General features: G+C 50.1%; 2 protein-coding genes and 1 pseudogene across 5 annotated transcripts; 2 read left to right on the top strand and 1 right to left on the bottom strand.

Moving 5' to 3' along the window:
• Nucleotides 1-1654: 1654 nt before the first annotated feature.
• LOC150009553 (heterogeneous nuclear ribonucleoprotein A3 pseudogene) lies at nt 1655-3448 on the bottom strand (annotated as a pseudogene).
• A 1652-nt stretch (nt 3449-5100) lies between these two features.
• NME4 (NME/NM23 nucleoside diphosphate kinase 4) lies at nt 5101-8694 on the top strand. 2 transcript variants are annotated; one of them, XM_090277381.1, is made up of 5 exons: nt 5101-5336; nt 6909-7042; nt 7319-7420; nt 7521-7633; nt 8169-8694. In XM_090277381.1, the coding sequence occupies exons 1-5, from the start codon at nt 5237-5239 to the stop codon at nt 8392-8394; spliced, it is 675 nt and encodes a 224-aa protein (XP_090133507.1). In that variant the 5' UTR covers nt 5101-5236; the 3' UTR covers nt 8395-8694. The 2 variants fall into 2 exon arrangements, with proteins under 2 accessions (XP_090133507.1, XP_090133508.1); XM_090277382.1 differs by lacking the exon at nt 7319-7420 and having other exon boundaries at nt 8271-8694.
• Nucleotides 8695-9738: 1044 nt separating this feature from the next.
• On the top strand, nt 9739-16906 carry DECR2 (2,4-dienoyl-CoA reductase 2). 3 transcript variants are annotated; one of them, XM_090277378.1, is made up of 9 exons: nt 9741-10024; nt 10540-10608; nt 11740-11791; nt 12577-12712; nt 12984-13108; nt 13189-13282; nt 13474-13578; nt 14069-14277; nt 15376-15440. In XM_090277378.1, exons 1-8 carry the CDS (start codon nt 9945-9947, stop codon nt 14275-14277), a joined length of 870 nt encoding a protein of 289 aa, XP_090133504.1. In that variant the 5' UTR covers nt 9741-9944; the 3' UTR covers nt 15376-15440. The 3 variants fall into 3 exon arrangements, with proteins under 3 accessions (XP_090133505.1, XP_090133504.1, XP_090133503.1); XM_090277379.1 differs by lacking the exon at nt 15376-15440 and having other exon boundaries at nt 9739-10024; nt 14110-14266; XM_090277377.1 differs by lacking the exon at nt 14069-14277 and having other exon boundaries at nt 9742-10024; nt 15376-16906.
• The last annotated feature ends 1739 nt before the right edge of the window (nt 16907-18645 follow it).

Here is an 18645-nt window from a genome sequence, read left to right as displayed (position 1 = left end):
AGCCTCATCTCCTACCACTTCTCTTGCAGCTGTAGTCAGGTGCTCAGCACTGCACACACAGAAATGATTGAGGTGCTCAGGCACCCTGGCTGCTGTTGAACCCTACCTGGGCTCCTCCAGGTGCTTCCTGTGTACAAGGCTCTGTGAGGACTCCAGGTCTCTGTCTGTTCATGGCCTCCTAATCTATAGACATGGGGTAGCCTGTCACCCACCCCACTGCAGGTTTCCTGAAGAAAGGAACTGGGTCAAACCTTAATGTGGTCCAGCAGGGAGGGGTGGGCATAGAAAAGTCACTTTCCCTCTTTGTCCCAGTGCCCCAATTTCTCAGCATAAACTAGACCAGGGTGCCCAGACATCTGGATTTCATAGGAATAAGTTTTTCCAAAAGTTTTGTTACAGAACGAAAGGGGGTCTTTTATGTGGCGCCTTGGTGTAAAACCCAACAACTGGTGTTGAGGAAAACAGGTCTTTATTTACAATATTCCAACCTGGGGAGGGCAGTGAGTGCTTCATGGGCCCCAGCACATCCCTTGCTCCCCAAAAGGCTATAAGCCAAAAATATGCCCAGAAATTCCCCAACCCTTATCTGTCAGTTCTCTCCTTCAGGATCTGAGGTATGTACAATGTCATCAGCCTCCATATCACAGTCTAGGAAAACATGTGCCGTGTTGCTCTGGATTATACATGGTTCTCTTCCCTTTCAAAGCTGCATGGATCTCTTATAAAACCCCATGGTTCTCTTCCCTTCCCTCTACCTCTGCTCTCTGCAAAAATGGCCGCCACCTTATTTTTAAATCTCTCACCACAGCCATGATGCAGTGGGCAGGGTAACCTGTTCTGACCATTCACAGAACCTTGCACAGGCCCTGTATGCTCTTTCCTCACCATCCTAGGATCTAAACCTCCCCATTTCCTTGGGGCCTTTAAAGAACTAAACCATTTGCATAACCAAGACACTACCTACCAGCCATAGATATACAAAGGCATCTTGAAAGCTCCCACAGGCTCTGGGGATTTTGGGGGGATCCCTCTCTGTAACAGTTTTATGAACAATGTGGGGTTTCTGAAATGTTATTTTACCAAAATAAAGTTTTTCTTAAGTCCAAATAAGATCTGTTATTATAATTTCCTAAAGAAAAGTCATTTTCAGCAGGGATCAAGAAGCATAACTGGTAGGTACAAAATAGACAGGGGGATGTTAAGAGTAATATAGGAAATGGAGAACCCAAAGAACTTATATGCACGACCCATGGACATGAACTAAGAGGGGTGGGATTGCTGGAGGGAAGGGAGGTAGTGGGCAGAGGGGGGCAAAGCGGTAAAATTTGGGACAAGTGTACTAGTATAATTTAAAATATATACTTTAAGAAAAAAGTCATTTTCAGTGGTCTCAAAACTGTGTCAATTGGCCATTTAAATTCAATAGCCAATGATTGGTTAATGATTACAATGCATAGTAAAACCTTCAGAAGGAAAGGAGAATGTTTTGTGGACCATTTGGGTTTTTTTTTATGTGGCAGTTTTTATGTTATTAGTTTTTAATATCTGTACTTTTTTTTTCCCCTCTGCTGTATATCTGTACTTTTTTTTTTTTAATTTTGAGATTTTTTTCATTTGAAGGTATATCTTAATTCTATTAAAGTCACAAATATGCTAATTTAAATACCCAATTCTATTTATCTAAAACACAATGCAAACATACAAGTATCTATTCTCTCCACATGTTAGAGCCCATTCATTTTATGGTTTGGAAACGGGGAGAATAGATTCCCCTTAAACTGCAAGTCAGCAGGTGTTTCTTTACAGTTAACTTTAGCAAAATTCATACAAAAGTGATTAACAATGATCTTCTTTACTTGTTAACTCACAAGGAAACACCTTCAAAACAGCGTTTTGTTAAATTTTCTGTACTAAAATGTAGAAAAACTGAACTACACAAATATTGAAAAGTTAAAAATTCCTTAATTTTTTATTCCTGGTACCACTACCACAATTTACAGGGCAATATACCTGATGTAATGAAAAGAAAAAGAAAAAGACAAAGCTACAACAGATAAAAGACCTCAGGAATGTACATCTAATTGACACTACATTGCATTAATCAATAGCTGCACTTTTTGCAAACTGTGGCTATGACAGTCCTGAACAAGAAGGGTTTCCTGTTTAAGCTGCAGTAACTTTTCTGACTATGGATCATCGTTCCTTCTGTGGCAGATTTTTACAGTTCCTCTAATGCATTTGGGACGACTGTCTCAAAGTAACCTGCAGCTTTCCTGACAACTCCTCGCTCTCTCTCCTGCTAAGAACTGTAGCCCTTTTCTGCTGAGTTTTTAGAACCTTCTGCTACCATATCCACCACTTCCACCACCAGATCCATAACCGCCACCATATGGGCTGCCCGAGCTTCTTCCACCGAAACTGCCCCCACCTTTCATGGGTCCATAATTTGATTGCTGTTGTCCACTGTAATTTCCAAAATCATTATAGTTCCCACCACCACCGTAGTTACCACCAAAATTTCCCCCTTCATTGTAACCATCATATCCTCCTCCTCCTCCACCACCGCCATATCCACCACCTTGGTTTCCGTATCCTGGTCCACCACCACCATAGCCTCCTCTACTACTATAACCAGGACCACCGCCATAGTTACCACCATCACCTCCAAATCCATTATATCCACCATCACCTCCTCCATAACTACCTCTGCTACCACCTCCACCATAGCCTCCTCTTCCACCAAAGTTTCCACCACGGCCAAAGTTACCACCACCACCTCCAAAGTTTCCTCCACGACCCATAAAGCTGCCAGATCCACCCCCACGGCCTCTTTGCGATCCAGCAGACTGCATTTCTTGTTTAGAAAGAGCCTTTTTCACTTCACAATTATGCCCATTAATAGTGTGGTATTTCTGAACGACAATTTTATCAACTGTATCATGATCATCAAAAGTTACAAAAGCAAATCCTCTTTTTTTCCCACACTGCCTATCTTCCATAACTTCTATGGTTTCAATCTTGCCATATTTTTCAAAGTAGTCTCTCAAATTATATTCTTCTGTATCTTCTTTAATACCACCAACAAAAATTTTCTTCACTGTTAGATGGGCACCAGGCTTTACAGAATCCTCTCTAGAAACAGCTCTCTTTGGTTCCACTACACGCCCATCAACCTTGTGTGGTCGAGCACACATTGCTGCATCCACCTCTTCAACACAAGAGTAAGTCACAAAACCAAAGCCCCGGGAACGTTTTGTTTGGGGGTCTCTCATCACCACACAATCTGTGAGTGTGCCCCATTTCTCAAAATGTTCTCTTAAACTATCATCTGTAGTTTCAAAGCTCAAAGCACCAATAAACAGTTTTCTCAACTGCTCTGGTTCCTTTGGATCATGGCCCTCCATTTTGAGACCGGACTCGCCTCTTCCACCTCGAGTTCAATATGGGACCGAGAGGATATATCTGTACTTTTTAATGGAAACAACTAGACCAAAAATCTGTCACAGAATTTTGAGACCCATTAAAACAAAATTTAATGAGAAAATGAAAAGTCATTTTCCAACCAAAAGTAGGAAATAGTTACTTGTAGAATTATGCTTAAATGAAGGTTAGTTTTGTTTTATTTTTTCAAGTTCAGCATTTAGGTCTTATTTACCCCCAGTTGATCTGGGTGAATGAATGCTTCCTGTCCTGGACATTAGGCAGTTGTGAACCAGAAGATAAAGGGAACAGATGGTGCCCTCAGTGTTCTTGGCCTACACTGAACTGGGTATAAGGTTCAGCCACATTAGAGCATGGTGACTGGAGCAAATTCTTGGTCCCTTTCCAAGGGGTAATGGCAGATGGTGACAGGGGCAGAAGATGGTTGCCAGAGCAGGAGGCCTCAAGAGTTATGCTCTTATTTGATGGCTTCCTTGGGTACCCCTTACCAGTTGACCTGGGGTGGCAGGTGGGGGTGAGGCTATCCAGGACCCCTACTTGTAGAGAAAGCAGCCCACCCTTCCTGGCTTCGTGCAGTGACCTGAGAAGGGGAGAAAAGAGGTCTAACATGTCGCAAATTAGAACCAAAGAGGACAGGAAAGAGAGGAGGCAGAAAAAATATGTGAAGAAATAATGGCCACATAGTCTAAATTTTAGTGAAAGACATTAATTTACAGATTCAAGTAGCTTAGTGAACCCTAAGAAGAATCGATACAAAGAAAAACACATGCAGGCATGCTGTATCAACTACTGAAAACCAAACTTAAAAAGATTAAAAGCATCCAGAGAAAAATGACAAGGGGACAATTTTTATGACTTAATTCCTTCTCATCAGAAACCATAAAAGTCAGAAGACAGTGGAATGTCATCTTTAAAGAGCTGGAATTAAGGGAAAACTTGTCAATCCATGAGTCTATATCCAGCAGAAAACATCCTTTAAGAATGAAGACAGCCCTGGACACATAGCTCAGTTGGTTAGAGCCTCATCCTGGTACACCAAGGTTGTGTGTTCAATCCTGGGCCAGGGCACATACAAGAATCAACAAATGAAGGCATAAAGAAGTGGAACAACAAATCGATGTCTCTCTTTCTTTTTCTCTCTCTCTAAAATATCAATTTAAAAAAAATTGAAGAATGAAAACATTTTTAAATAAAAGAAAACCAAGAGGGTGTGGCCAGCCAATCTGAATGACAAAAAATGCTAACAAGATGAATCTTATATTGTCTTAACAAAGAGACACAATAATAATAAAGAGGGTGGGAGAAAACTTTTGGAGATGATAGATATGTTTATGGCATATACTGTCGTGATTGTTTTACAATTATATATTTATCTCCAAACTCATCAAGTCGTATACATTAAATATATACAGCTTTTTGTCAATATTTAACGACTCCACTGGTATGAAGACGAATATAATCCATGCTAGGTTTATATTATTATATTTTTTCTTCTTCTGATTTTAACGGAAATTGACATACTTTTCCCTGAGCCCTGCAAGTGTAGAACAGTTGGGGTAGGGCTGCCGGCGGTGGGTTGGAGGTGGAGTCGGGAAGGGGAAGGGGCGGGGAGTAGATGGGGTGGAGGCCACCACCTCCCACCGTCCGCCCAGCCTCCCTCCCTTTACCCCCTCCATCTCTTCCTCCGTCCCTCCACTTTTACTTTTCCCGTCCCTCTGCCCCTCCTCCCTTTCTTCCCTCCCTCGGAGCTTTATAGTCCCGCTGGCTCCTCCAGCGTTCAGCCAGCGCCTGCGGGATGCGCGCCATAAACCGTCTCTTAGGGCACGCAGTGCTGCGGGGGCTGTCGTGCAGCTTCCGCGCCCGGGTCCCCAGTCTGCTAGTGCGCCCCAGCTCGGGTAAGTCGGAGGAGGGGGCCAGTGAGAGGCGCTTCCCAGCCTTGGTTGGCACAAGTGCAGCCTCGGGCGAGGGTGGGAGAGAGGGCCAGCGCTCCGTAGTGTAGCCGGCCTGACTAGCGGGGAAGCCTTGGGGCACGGCGGGTCGGAGAGGTGGGGCACGCCCCAACCCACCACCTTTCATTGCCCTCCAAGCCGCCAAGCTTTCTCCCCCAGTTGCTTCGGGGCACAGGAGCCCAGGAGCTCCGGAGCAAGAGGAAGCAAGAGGCCCAGTGGCCACATCGGGTGATAAGGAGGGTCCTAGCTGACCTGGGGCTCCTGAGTGGGGAAGTCAATTCTCAGCAAATGAAAACCCCTCCCACACAACCGCTGTCTTTGGGGCGTTTTCTCCAGTTCTTAAGTCATCCTGGCTGCTACTTATTTGGGGCCCTGGGGCCCGTATCTGTAACCGGTCCTCCACCCGAGCTGAAAGCCAGATGTCATGGTGTTCCAAACGCTGGGAAGAGTGAACTGCCATCTTTCAAGGCCAGGCTAGACAGTGGGCCCTTAGGCACTGGGTTTGGAGGGAACAAAAGAGCCAGGGGCTCTTCCCCCACTGGGCCTCATTCAGCCCTGAGGGGATGTGATAGTCACCCACAGCACAGCTTTTGATTAATTCTCCTCCTGCGGATGAGGAATTGCAGCTCCAGATGCCCCCAGGGACCCTGGCGGGCCTCAACCCCACTCTCCTTTCTCCACCACTTCTGTCTTTAAAGGACTTACTTTGCAGGACATCCACAGTCTGGGCTCTATTCAAAATTTGACCCTGGATCCCACTGTGAGGGTTTGAGTAACTTCAGAAGTGGCCTGGGGCTGTTTGAGGGTGATGCAGCCTCAGGTCTCCTTGGCTGTGTGGGGGCCAGGCTCAGTGCTTCTCCTTGGGTCTGGAAGCTGCCCACATTGAAATTCCACAGCAGTACAGAGTTCCTGCCTGGCCAATAGATGTAAGAAGAGAAGCCCTTAGGTTCCCTCACCTGCAGACAGGAACCCCTTTGCCTTCCTTCTCAGCCCCCAGGTCCCGTTTATCCTGGTGTCTATGGCCTACCTGATAGGGAGAGTATACTGCACTTCTCCCTGGCTCCCTGCTATTTGTTCACCTTAGATCCAGAAGATGGGCTTCTAGTCCCTGGTGATGTGGCAGGTAGAGGTTCAGACAGTGTCTGTGCCATCACCCCCAAGGACAGGAATCAAAAGTGAAGCCAAGAGTCATGCTTTCTTTCTAGTGTGGCATCTCTGGGCCTCCTGGCTCTCTAAGATGCCTTCTCAGGGGACACCAGTTTCATCATTAGAAGCTTCTGCTACTGCCTCGGAGGAGCCATGGCCCCTCCAACAGGTTGGAAGCCCCCAGGAAACCAGTACCCTGGTTGTCCCTGACAGGCAGCACTGTACTGGGCAGTCCCTGGCTGTGGGCACCTCACTTCTCCCCTCCAGAGCTGCTCTGGTGAAGCCCAGATGACATCTGGGTCCTGGCAGGGGTACACAGGTCTGGAGATGTGAAAGGATGAGGCAGCATCCCTGACCCCTCCTCTTCTAAAGGAGGGCCCTCCTGGACCCGGGAGCAGACCCTGGTGGCCGTGAAGCCAGATGGGGTGCAGCGGCGGCTTGTTGGGGATGTGATCCGGCGTTTTGAGAGGAGGGGCTTCAAGCTGGTGGGGATGAAGATGCTTCAGGTAACAGGACTTTCAGCCTGTGGGTGTCCCTCAGGGCAGTAGGGTAGGGCTTCTCACAGAGCTCAGGACCTGAGCCCTCATGTCTTAGCTCTGCTTCAGGAGGAGTGTCCTTTTGTTAGAAGTAGAAAGGGAGGGATGGAGAGGTGATATCAGTCCTTCACTGCTGTGGTTGGCATACCAGCCCATGTAGGTGTTATCTGCAAAGTCATTGTCCCAGTGCCCAGTGGGGTTGCCTCTCCAGGGGCTCCTCTCATTCCTTCCCCTAACACTACCCAGGTGCCAGAGAGTGTTCTTGTTGAACACTATCACGACCTTCAGAGGAAGCCCTTCTACCCAGCCCTCATCAACTACATGAGCTCCGGCCCTGTGGTGGCCATGGTATGCCCTGGTAGAAGGGGTGGAGGGCCCTTGACTGAGCCCACAGCTGCTGAGCCCTTGGTGATCCCCACTTTTCCCAACCTTTATCTCTGTGCTGCAGGTCTGGGAAGGCCCCAATGTGGTTTGTACCTCAAGGGCCATGATAGGACACACTGACTCAGCTGAGGCTGCTCCTGGCACCATTCGAGGAGACTTCAGCTTCCACATTAGCAGGTGGGCCCTGACACATTCAGCCACAAGCTCATTGTCTTGCTGGATGAGACTTTTGTTGTTGTTGTTTGTTTTTTTAAGATTTAATTTATTTTTAGAGAGGGGAAGGGAGGGAGAAAGAGAGGAGAGAAACATCAATGAGTGGTTCCCTTTCGTGTGCCCCCAACTGGGGACCTGGCCTGTAACCCAGGCATATGCCTTGACTGGGAATCGAACCACCAACCCTTTGGCTCTCAGGCCAGCACTCAATCCACTGCCAGCCAGGGCCAGAAGAGACTTGTGATGGTGGGACATCAATCTATTTGCTAGTTTCAGGGAGATAAACCATTCCCCGTGTGTTGTGTAGGTACTCTTGCCCATTGTCTGTTATCTGACTCTGTATCTTGCCTGATACCCCGAGGGAGGACTGGTGGGAAAATGAGGCTCCCAGTAACAGTCTGGGTTGGTCTGTGAGGTTGTGGGTAATAGGTCAAGGCCAGGCTGGAACCCAGTTTCCTAGCTCCCCTCTTCTACCTTTCCCCTCTGCATAATTGCTCAGCTTAGTCCTCTGGACAGTAGGGAATCTGCAGGCTGTTCCCAGAACCCCCAAGGTGCATATTGAAGCCTGTGCCTTACCTCTGCTACCTATCACCTGGCACAGGAATGTCATCCATGCCAGCGACTCTGTGGAGGAGGCCCAAAGGGAGATCCAGCTATGGTTCCAGAGCAATGAGCTGGTGGACTGGGCAGATGAAGGCCACCGCAGCAGCCTCTACCCAGCCTGAGCCTCAAGGCTACCCTTCCTTGCCCCAGCATCCACCCAGAACCAACTACCTCTGTCCACAAGAACTTGAGCCCACCCCTGTGCTCTGCTCATCTGTCCCAGACCACTTCCCTGGTCACCTTTCGCCCCAGCCCAGAACAGCTGAGCCAACTTTATGTGCCTTTTGTATTCTAAGCCAGCAAGAGATTGGATCAAATCCTTTCCATACCAAAATGGCGGACCACCTTCGGGGTGTCTCAAAAAATGGGTAGTTTAACCTCCCCTTCCCAAAAGGGGAGACATTAAAATTCATTGCACTGTGCATGGGGATGGAGTGCTTATTACGGCTAGGTACAAATGAGGCCTTTATGCAAAGTTGTAAGCAGTTTAAGAGTAGAGATGAAGCTTACCATCTCATAACCCAGCAGGGGATCAATAACTGTTGAATGTATGGCTCAGGCAAGGTCCAGAGACCTCCAACCTGAAATTTAGGAGAATCCTATCTGGGCCTTGAAGCTGGTGCTTTCCCAACCCCCATTTGGTCTGATTCTGCTGGAGGAGCCTCCTGCCTTGGGCAGGACTGGAGGGTGGCACAAAGGAGTGGCTGGGGAGGTGGTAGCTGAGACCACCCTCAGGGCAAAAAGCCTAGAAACTACGGCCTCCTCCCCTCTTCATGTCTTCCTGTGGATGCCTGGTGTCCACTTGTTTTCGTGTTGACACTATATCTCACGCCTCACTCCTGGTTGCCAGGGGTCCCTGCTCACTTGTGATAGGTACTAGACATTGCACATTTGGTCCTCGTTTTATTTTTATTTTTCCTTCTTTTAAAAATCTTTTCATTGTATAAGTACATATTCATATTTTAAAGATTTTATTTATTTATTTTTAGAGAGAGGGGAAGGGAGGGAGAAAGGGAGAGAAACAAATATAGGCTGCCTCCGCACGCTCACTGATGGAAATCCAACCACTGACCTTTTGCTTTGCTGACACCGCCCAACCGAGCCACACCTGTCCAGGCACCAGGGCCAGAGGTGGGGTGGAAAACCCAGGGGTCCTGGGCCCGCCGCTTGCCTGACCTTAACCCGGGAACCAAGTGTCCGCTGTGTCCAGCTGGTTCCAGCCACGGTACTGACACCCAATCTTGTGCGAAGGGACTTATCCTTCTGGACAGTTCGGAAGACCGCGCACCCGGCAGCCATGGAAATCCTCCTGCAGAACTGCGCTTGCGCCCGCCGCGGTGCTGGGACAGACCAGCCAGCCCCCAGTCTCAGCAGTCCGTGCGACCACAGTGGGCGGGACATCCTGGAAGAAACTATAAGGCAGCTGTGGGCGGGGTTAGCGGGGTGGGGCGTCCTGGGAGCTGGGTAGAAGCGGCTGAGAGACGGGCGTCCTGGGAGGAGCTAGAACCTCTGTGGGAGGGGTGGTGGCGAAGCGGCCGGCTCTGTAAACTGGGCCCGGCGCGTGCCCAGAGGTGACCTTACTAGAGCGGCGCTTGTGCTGGTGGCGTAGGCTGGAACTCTGATCTGAAGCAAGTCCTGCTGTCCTCGCTGCCGCGGATTTGTACCGAGCGCCATGACCCAGCCGCCGCCCGATGTCGGTGAGGACGACTGTCTCCCAGAGTACCGCCACCTCTTTTGCCCGGACCTGCTCAGGTGAGGGCGGAGTCCGGGCCTGCCTTCCGGGCATCGCGGGGAGCGATGTCAGAAACTGGGGGTGCCGGGGAGCGGGACTGGGGACTGGCGGCGCCCGGGTAGTGGGACCCGGGGCTCGGCGCGTCCTAGTACTGTATTTTGATCTTTGCCTTGTTGAGAGCACGTTGTTCGTCTTGGCCAATGCTGGTAATTCCTAATGGTATTCTGGGAGGGTGGAAGTGAGGGGCAGGCAGAACAAGGTTTGTGGGTTTTGAAACATTACTCACTTAATTGATAACTTTATGAATAGAGAATTTTAGACTGAAATAGGATTTCCCAAAGACCCAGAAAGCCTAGAGATGTAGGTTTCAGCGTTTCATTTTCTTAGAAAAAATCGTTCACGTTCCTTGTCAACAGTGTTAAATTTGATAGTATTGCGCAGTTCATAGGGTCAAAGTCCTTCCAGAACCGCCGCCTTCCCCTACTCCCCAGTTAACAGGGATATCTTTAAAGAACCTCTTATTTTCTTTCCCCAGGGACAAAGTCGCCTTCATCACAGGCGGTGGCTCTGGAATAGGGTTCCGGATTGCTGAAATTTTTATGCGGTGAGCACTGCTTTCTTTGCTCTGTGCCCATCACCCCACAACTGACTCCTGGGCAATATGCTGGTGGGTGTGGGAACTCCTCTAGGCAATGAGCTATTGGAGAGCATCTGAAAGGGGTCTAGTGCTGCCCTAGGGGAAGCAGGATTCCAGGGTCCTCTCCTAGAGGTTAGTGGAGACTGTGTGGTTCTGGTACCACCACCCTCATTTAGACAAAGAGGGAGGCATTCAACAGGTTGAGGTAACTCTATTGTAGAGCCTCCTGGGGCCTCGCTTAGCCAGGGTCATGGAGGACCCAGTTGGAGGCAGAGCACAGTGTCTCTTGAGACAAATTCTGTGGCCTCAGGCCCAGGTCAGCTACTTGTCACTCCCACAGCAGAGGCCCAGAGCTAGGCTAGGGTTGTGGGAGAGGAAGCCTGTTGATATCCCAGGGACCCTCCCCAGTTTTTCCTGGACCCCTACCTTTCATACCAGAGAGGAGGCGAGTCCCACTGGACAAGATTTTGGGATTCATTATTTTTGGGTGAACCAGCTTTCCAATCTGGTGGTTTTGGGCATACTGCTGCTCTGAACAGAGCATGGCTAGCTGGTTGGGGTCATTTTGAGGAGCAAGTACAACCTGTTTAGCAGGTGATAGCTGCTATTGTTACTGCTACCACTGTGAGGCTGAGTTTGTCAGGAGGTGAGGCAGGACAGGTGCCCCTGGCATCAGGGCTCTCTGTCCTCTCCAACATCACAGGGAGAGAAGACAGGGGCATGTGTGGCTTGGCTGGGGACCCACCAGCCCCCACGCAGATGCTGGGGCCCCAATCTGATGCTCATAGCTGCTTTGGTGCTGTGCACATGGTGTTTGGGGCAGGGCCTGCATCACTTTGGGGCAGGCCCCAGTACCAGAGAGGCCAGCCCAGAAACCCTGGGGGTGGGACTGATGGCACTCACCTGAAATCCCACCACAGTGGTTCAGCCCTGCTCAGACCCCTGTGTCCTCTGCCAGCTGTACTTTCTGTCCTGGGCTGGTGCTTCAGCCTGAGAGACCCTTGGGGGAAGGGAGGTCTGCTTAGAGCTCAGGGAGGAGCCCACCTCGGTGTGTCCCTTGCACTTTGCCACCCTTACTCCTACCCTCTGGTTTTGCAGGCACGGCTGCCACACAGTCATCGCCAGCAGAAGCTTTCCAAGAGTGTTGATGGTGAGGGGGTCCCTCCTGTGCCCACCCCATCCATGAGTGGCTTTGGAGACCAAGAGCTTGGGCCTGGAAGGTCGAGAGGCCCAGAGGATGTTGACACCAAAAGCTGTTCCTCATCCAAATTTTGAGCTTTAGTGGAAGTTGCCTACCAGGGACACCTCTGGATTTAAAAAAAAATCTACTTACTGTGTCCTGTGAGGGACCCTCATGTTGAGTGATACTGCCACCAAGAGAAATCTCTGAGCTCACCTGGGTGATAGTAGTGGTCCACATGTCCCACCCACCCAGGAGGAGAGTCTCACCACTGCCACAGTGGGTCTCTGGACAGGGACTGGAAGTCAGCTAGAGTGGCCTGGAAGGTGATGTGGAGGGAGGAAACTGGGGCAGGTGGTGGAGGAGAGAGTGTTGAATGTCTTAGAAATGTCCACCGGGGTGGTGTACCCAGGGAATCACTGCCTGTGAGCTGCACCTCTCAAGATTGGAATCCAGCAACAAACCCTGGCTTCCTAGCAGAACCTGGACACATCCTCGTTGGATTCTTTTTTCTTTTTTTGAGAGAGAGAACATCAATTTATTGTTCTGCTTATTTATGCATCTTTTGGTTGCTTCTTGTATGTGCCCTGACCAGAGATTGAACCCACAACCTTGGCATGTCAGTATGATGCTCTAACCAATTCAACTGAGCTGCCCAGCCAGGGCCCTCCTCAGATTCTGAAGGGCTGTTCCCTCCAGGCTGAGGCCAATTGGCTACTGCCCACCTCTTCTCTCTCTTCCTATCTGGCTTGCAGGCTGCCAAAAAGCTGTCTACTGCCACTGGCCAGCGGTGTCTCCCTTTATCTCTGGATGTCCGAGCTCCTCCAGCCATCATGACTGCCGTGGACCAGGCATTGAAGGAATTTGGGAAAATTGACATTCTCATAAACTGTGAGTCACTTTGAGAGAGGCCAGGGGTTTTCTGATGAGCCAGCAATACCAGACCTTCCCACTTGGAGATCCCAGAACTTTTTCCCTGGGCTCCAGGCCACTGCGTCGCCCCAACTGTGTTCCTTCCAGGTCATTGCAGTGTGAACTCAGCTGAAACAATGTCAGGGGCACTCTCAAGCCTTCTTCCCTGTCCACCTTGGACCACCCTGAGGTCTGTTTGCTCTAACTGCCCAGTGCTCTAGCACCATCCATGTCTCCTTCCACTGTGCAGGTGCAGCTGGTAACTTCCTGTGCCCAGCCAGTGCGTTGTCCTTCAATGCCTTCAAGGCCGTGATGGACATCGACACCTTGGGCACATTCAATGTGTCTCATGTGCTCTACAATAAGTTCTTCCGGGTGAGTGTTCTCTTGGCTGGGGCCTCCTCTCTCCTGGCATCCTGCTCACTGGCACCGCCCCCTTCTGTCATGTGTTGCAGGATCATGGAGGAGTAATTGTGAACATCACAGCAACCTTGGGTACTCGCGGGCAGGTGCTCCAGGTGCATGCAGGCTCTGCCAAAGCAGCCGTGGGTATGGCACCCCATCTGGTCCTCTTCTGGATTCCTTAGGGACACTCTCCAGCTCATCCCTGGAAGCCAGTAGTGTCTGAGTGGGCAGTGGAGAGGTCCAGCACTGGACCCGAGTCCCTACTTCCACCTAGGCTACCCCCAAAGGCTGAGCAACCCTGCATTCCCCCTCATGCTTGCCTTTCTTCCTTGCAGATGCAATGACACGGCACTTGGCTGTGGAGTGGGGTCCCCAGAACATCCGAGTCAACAGCCTTGCCCCCGGCCCTATCAGTGGCACAGAGGGGTTACGACGGCTAGGTAAGGCTCTTGGGGAGCCCAGGTCCCTTGGGATGCACCCTTAGGCCCAGGCCCCACAGTGCCCCCACGGGCTCCCCTCCCACCTAGCTGGGACAAGCCTGGGACAAGTGCCAAGTCTTCATGGCTCCCTGAGGCTGGGAAAGAGTTTGTCCTCAAGTCAGGTCAGGGCCCTTTGTGGTTAGCACATAGCTGAAATGGACTGATGATCAGCCAGACTTGTGAGGTAGAGGCCACAGGACTGCTGGCCTTGATGTGAGTGAGAGTCAGACACAAAGTGGATTCCCATTGAAGCTTCTAGAACCTTGGCAGGGTCTACATGGAAAAGCCCTATGCCGATTCTGTGGCAATGTTACTTGGTACCTGGTCTGTTCTGTCCACCAGGATGATTCTAATAGTGCCCACCACATTCTCAGATGTGGTTTAGGGAGAGCTGGGCAGGGGAGGGTGGAGGGCCCTGGGTTCCTGGGACTCATGAGGGTTGACCTCCCAGGTGGTTCCCAAACCAGCAAGGTCCTGGCCATCCCTCTGCAGAGGCTGGGGAACAAGACAGAGATCGCCCACAGTGTTCTCTACCTGGCCAGCCCTTTGGCATCCTATGTGACGGGGGCTGTGCTGGTGGTTGACGGCGGAGCTTGGCTGACCCTCCCTAATGACATGAAGTTGCTGGTGGATTTTGCATCCTTCTCTGCTAAGCTCTAGGTGATGTGCCACTCACACCTTGGGGGGTGGGGGTGTCACTCGTGTCCATGGCACCCTTCCCAAAACTCCACCTGGTGGGCTGATGGTCAGTATCTGGGCCATGATTCATTTCCCTTCCATTCTTTGGGCATATTTCTAAACATGTTCTTCTGCACTTTTGGGCTTCCACTACCTCAACAGACCAGGCCATATGTAGGACAAGGCTGGGAAGGGGTCTTCTTGGGTAGTGCTGGAAGGGGACCCAGCCCAATAAAGCTGCACTCTGGACCTCAGGGACGCATGCAAACCAGAATGGGCATGGTTTGCCTGTAATAGATAGGACCTTCTCTCTCTTTGGGAGCTCCCCTGGGTGACCCTCTCAGGTGGCCTGAGGGCTGGCTGAGCCCATGGGAACAGGGGGAGGGTGCCATTGCTTGCTGCCTTCCCTTCCTCCCCTCCAATCCCCATGGTGTGGCTGCTACATGAGGCCCACTCATCCTGGTTCTCTGAGCAACAGCTTCCTCTGAGGAAGGCTGAGGCCTTGCCTGTGCCTCTGAATCCTTCTGCCCTCTGAACTTCTTGGGTCTCCAACATAGGGTAGTGGTGGAATGCTCTAGGACTTTGGCTGTCTCCTGTCCCATCTGAGGAGGCATGTATGTGAGGGGACACCCAAGGAGTTGATAGTTCAGTGATACTGTGAAGCCAAGTTTGGAGCAGGCTTCTGCAATGATTCCCCTCATTCCTGCCATCCTCCCTGGAGATGGGTTTGTGGGCCCAGGTGATGCTGAGAAGCCTGTCTTCTGAGGCTCTCTGTGGTTTGGTTGCTGTCAGACACATTCTGACTGCCCGTGGGTTACCAGGCAGTTGAGCAGTTACTGGGCTGGTAAACTAGTCACTAGTGTGAGGAGCAGTCATCAAGGGGAGCTCTGGAAGAAGGCAGAAGGGACTGCTGGTGTCTGCTCCCCAGGCGGGACACAAGGCTTGGCTGCCCACTGCTCTCTCCAGGCCACTTGTGGATGCTGCCCTGGTGGCAGATACAACCCCCTAGGCTATGTAGGAGATGGGCCTTGGTGCCTTTCAGTCTTCTGTGACGTTGGTGTCTGCTGGCATTTCTAACAGGAGCTGGACAGCTGAGGCAAAGAAGGCATTCTGAAGGAGAGGCTGGCCCGCAGCCCACTCTTGGATACCTGGGACCTGCCTCTCACCCAGCTGAGAACTGCAAAACCAACCACCACAGCAAAGCAGCTGAAGCAAAGACTGGCCCCTTCTCTGGGAGCTGTGCTATGTCCGCATTCCCTTCCCATGGCCCCATCTCCTGTGCATGGGTGGGAGTGACCAAGCAATGATGCCAGCCTGCTAGCCTGCCCATACCACACAGATGTCTGCCAGGGGGTGGTCGGCATTCCAGAGCTCCCTTGAGAGTGAGGGTACAGGCCAGTTGTTGGGGTGTGCCCCTCATCCCCTGACCTAGGGTTAGGGGTTATCCCACTTGCCTGTTTGCCTAGCCCCAGCCTGTGTCCAGTGGGTACCCTGAGGTTCAAGGCTCTCAAAGCTGTAGGTTGGCCCTCTGGCTCAGCATAGGCAGGTCCTCCCCACCGTGTTGGTACCACCCATTTATATAAGCACAGGTCCTAGAGCTTCTGCCAGAAAATGCATTTCCTCCAAAAATATTTTTACTGTAAAAACATCTATTCATTAGAATTAGCAAAAGCTTTTAGAAGGAAAAGGAAAATACTTGAAAAGAATCATTGGTGATCTGATCATTTAGAGGTAAGCGGTGTGTTTCTTTCCTGTCTTTTTTCCTGTGAAGAGTTGAGAAAAATGCCTCCTACCTAATGCTGACGTCCCATTCTCAGGCATGTGGATCTCCTGTTGGGGCAAAGGGAGGCTGTCTGCCCCTTGGTGGTAGGGCGCCTTAACCCTGCAAGGTCCTCGTTTGTTCTCAATAAGTTCCCACTGCCATTAGTGCTGAACGTGAGCCCTCTGCCCCAGATGACCATGCTCACTTCTCCCTTATTAAGTCCCTTCATTCTATAAAAAGAGACCACTTCTCCGCAGGTGCAAAGACAGTGGCAGGTAAACCACAGGACCGTTCTAGCTGGAAGACCATCTGGCAGAGGGAGCACCTTTTGCTATTTGAAGGTGCTCCTTGTCAGGGAGAACAGAACGTGGTGGCATCAAATTCACCAGCAAGGCAGAATGGGTTCTTATGATATTTCTTGGGGTACAAACCTGTCAGAACATGGTGGCAGCAGGACTTCTGCCCAGATTTTTGATGTATACAAATTAACCATATGGAAATTAACCTGGTCCCAGTTTCTCCCATAGGAAATAAAACTGGACTTTGCTCATTCTCAGAAGAAATGTTGATGGACCTAGCATGATATATTGACTGGCCTGGTGGGGAAAAAGCAGGGAGATGTAAATAACCTGCTGAATGTATAAACTCACCCTAATCTGAAACGTATGTTCTGAAAGGTGTGGAGATGTTGCCTGTAGGTACACAGGCAGGGAGTCTCCACTCCCCCTTCCTTCCCTCTTCTTTTCTCCTTTCTCTTTTCCCCCTTTCCTTGCTTCTGTGGGCCTCCCAAATTGGTCTGGGAGTTTTCTCTTCCCCCTCTTCCCTCAATAAACCTGGTGTAAAATCTTAGACTGTTCTCTGGGTGATTTCTTGGAGCAAAGGCAGCCTGATAAAGAGAAAACAGTGAAAACAATTACTGGGGACACCTGGCCAGTGAGAGGCAGAGGTAGCCCTGAACCCCTCTTCCCATAGGCCAGAGAACTTGGGCCTGCTATCCTCTAAGGAGCAGATCCAGGGGGATACCCTGATAGGGGAGGGTATACCACCATTGATAACCAGGCCCTGCTTCTTTTGAAGGTTGGGATACACAGTTGAGGTGCAGGTTCTAGGAATAAGTCTCTTATTTTATTTTTTAATTATATTTTTTTGTTTATCCTATTACAGCTGTCCCAGCTTTTCCCCCTTTGCCCCCTCCACCCAGCCGCCCCCACTCCCTCAGGCAATTTCCACCGTTGTCCATGTTCATGGGTCATGCATGTATGTTCTTTAGTTACTCTATTCCCTATGCTGTACTTTACATCCCCATGGTTATTCTGTAACTACCTATTTGTACTTCTTAATCCTTTCACCTTTTTTGCCCATCCCCCTGACCCCGCAGCCCATCTGGCAACTATCTATGATTCTGTTTCTGTTCTGTTTATTTTGTTTTTTAGAATCAGTTGTTGATAGATATGTATTATTGCCATTATTGTTCATATTTTTTATCTCCTTAAAGAAGACCCATTAACATTTCATGTAATACTGGTTTGGTGGTGATGAACTCCTTTAGTTTTTCCTTGTCTGGGAAGCTCTTTATCTGTCCTTCAATTCTAAATGATAGCCTTGATTGCTGTTGGCACATCCAAGGTCAGCCACCACCTGTGTTCTGTCTGGGGTCAAAGCATAAAGTACAAAGTGACCTGCAGATGGCTGCTGATTGTGCTGGGCTTGGAGGTTCCCAGGCAAGGCCAAGCTGTGAACCAAGGCTCACTACTGCTAGGTCCAGGCCTGGGGCAACTTAGCGAGTGGTACGGGGTTTGCTGAAGCCAGATGCTGCTTGTTTGAGAGAATTTTGGAAAATTGAAACATGGGCCAAGACAAGCCATTCTTATGGAAAAGCCACTGGAAACAGCTTGAGTGCGCCCACAAGTTGGTTGGTGTAGGGCTTCAGGGAATCATCAGGGTGGAGGAAACATTGTGACCCAGGTTGATGGAGCCTCAGATATGGTGCCCACTGCCTGCAGGTTCTGTGGCTCTGTTGGGGAGAGGGCTCAGAGAAGAAACAATGTCCCAGCACTCCCAGGCACTTCTGCCTGGGAGAAAGCTGCCCCCGCCCTCAGCTCTCCCTGGTGCCACAGACAATTCAGTTTCTCCTCATACGTCTCTGATGACTTTCAATCTGCTGCCCCCACTCTAGAATGAGTCCAAGTAGTCTGTGCACAGACCCTTTAAGAGGAACTACCTGATACTCCAACAGTTTCTATCTCCCACAGCCTCAATTCCTGCTAATTTTCACAGCCAGAAGTTATGAGGACTTATCTTTCTGGCACTGGAACTCTGGACTGGGGATCCTAGTGTGGAGGTGGGACCCCTCACACGTGAGATATCCCTCCTGATTTTTATCAGCCACACATGGGTGTGGGACCAGCCTGTTCTGTGTCTCCACTCCTCCTACCAGTCACGATGTGGTTTCTTCTCTAATTCTGTAGTTCTAGGACTTCCATTCAGCTCAGTTTCTGACAGTTCTGAATGATGGTTGTTCTAGTTTAGTTTTAATTTTGATGTGGTTGTGTGAGGAAGCAACCTGTGTTTGCTTACGTCTCCATCTT

The sequence above is a fragment of the Furipterus horrens genome, unplaced genomic scaffold (genome assembly GCF_987537825.1).
Source record: "Furipterus horrens unplaced genomic scaffold, mFurHor1.1.pri manual_scaffold_5, whole genome shotgun sequence".
Lineage (NCBI taxonomy): Eukaryota > Metazoa > Chordata > Mammalia > Chiroptera > Furipteridae > Furipterus > Furipterus horrens.
Note: the sequence above shows the minus strand (reverse complement) of the source record. Positions and strands in the feature narration are given on the sequence as shown.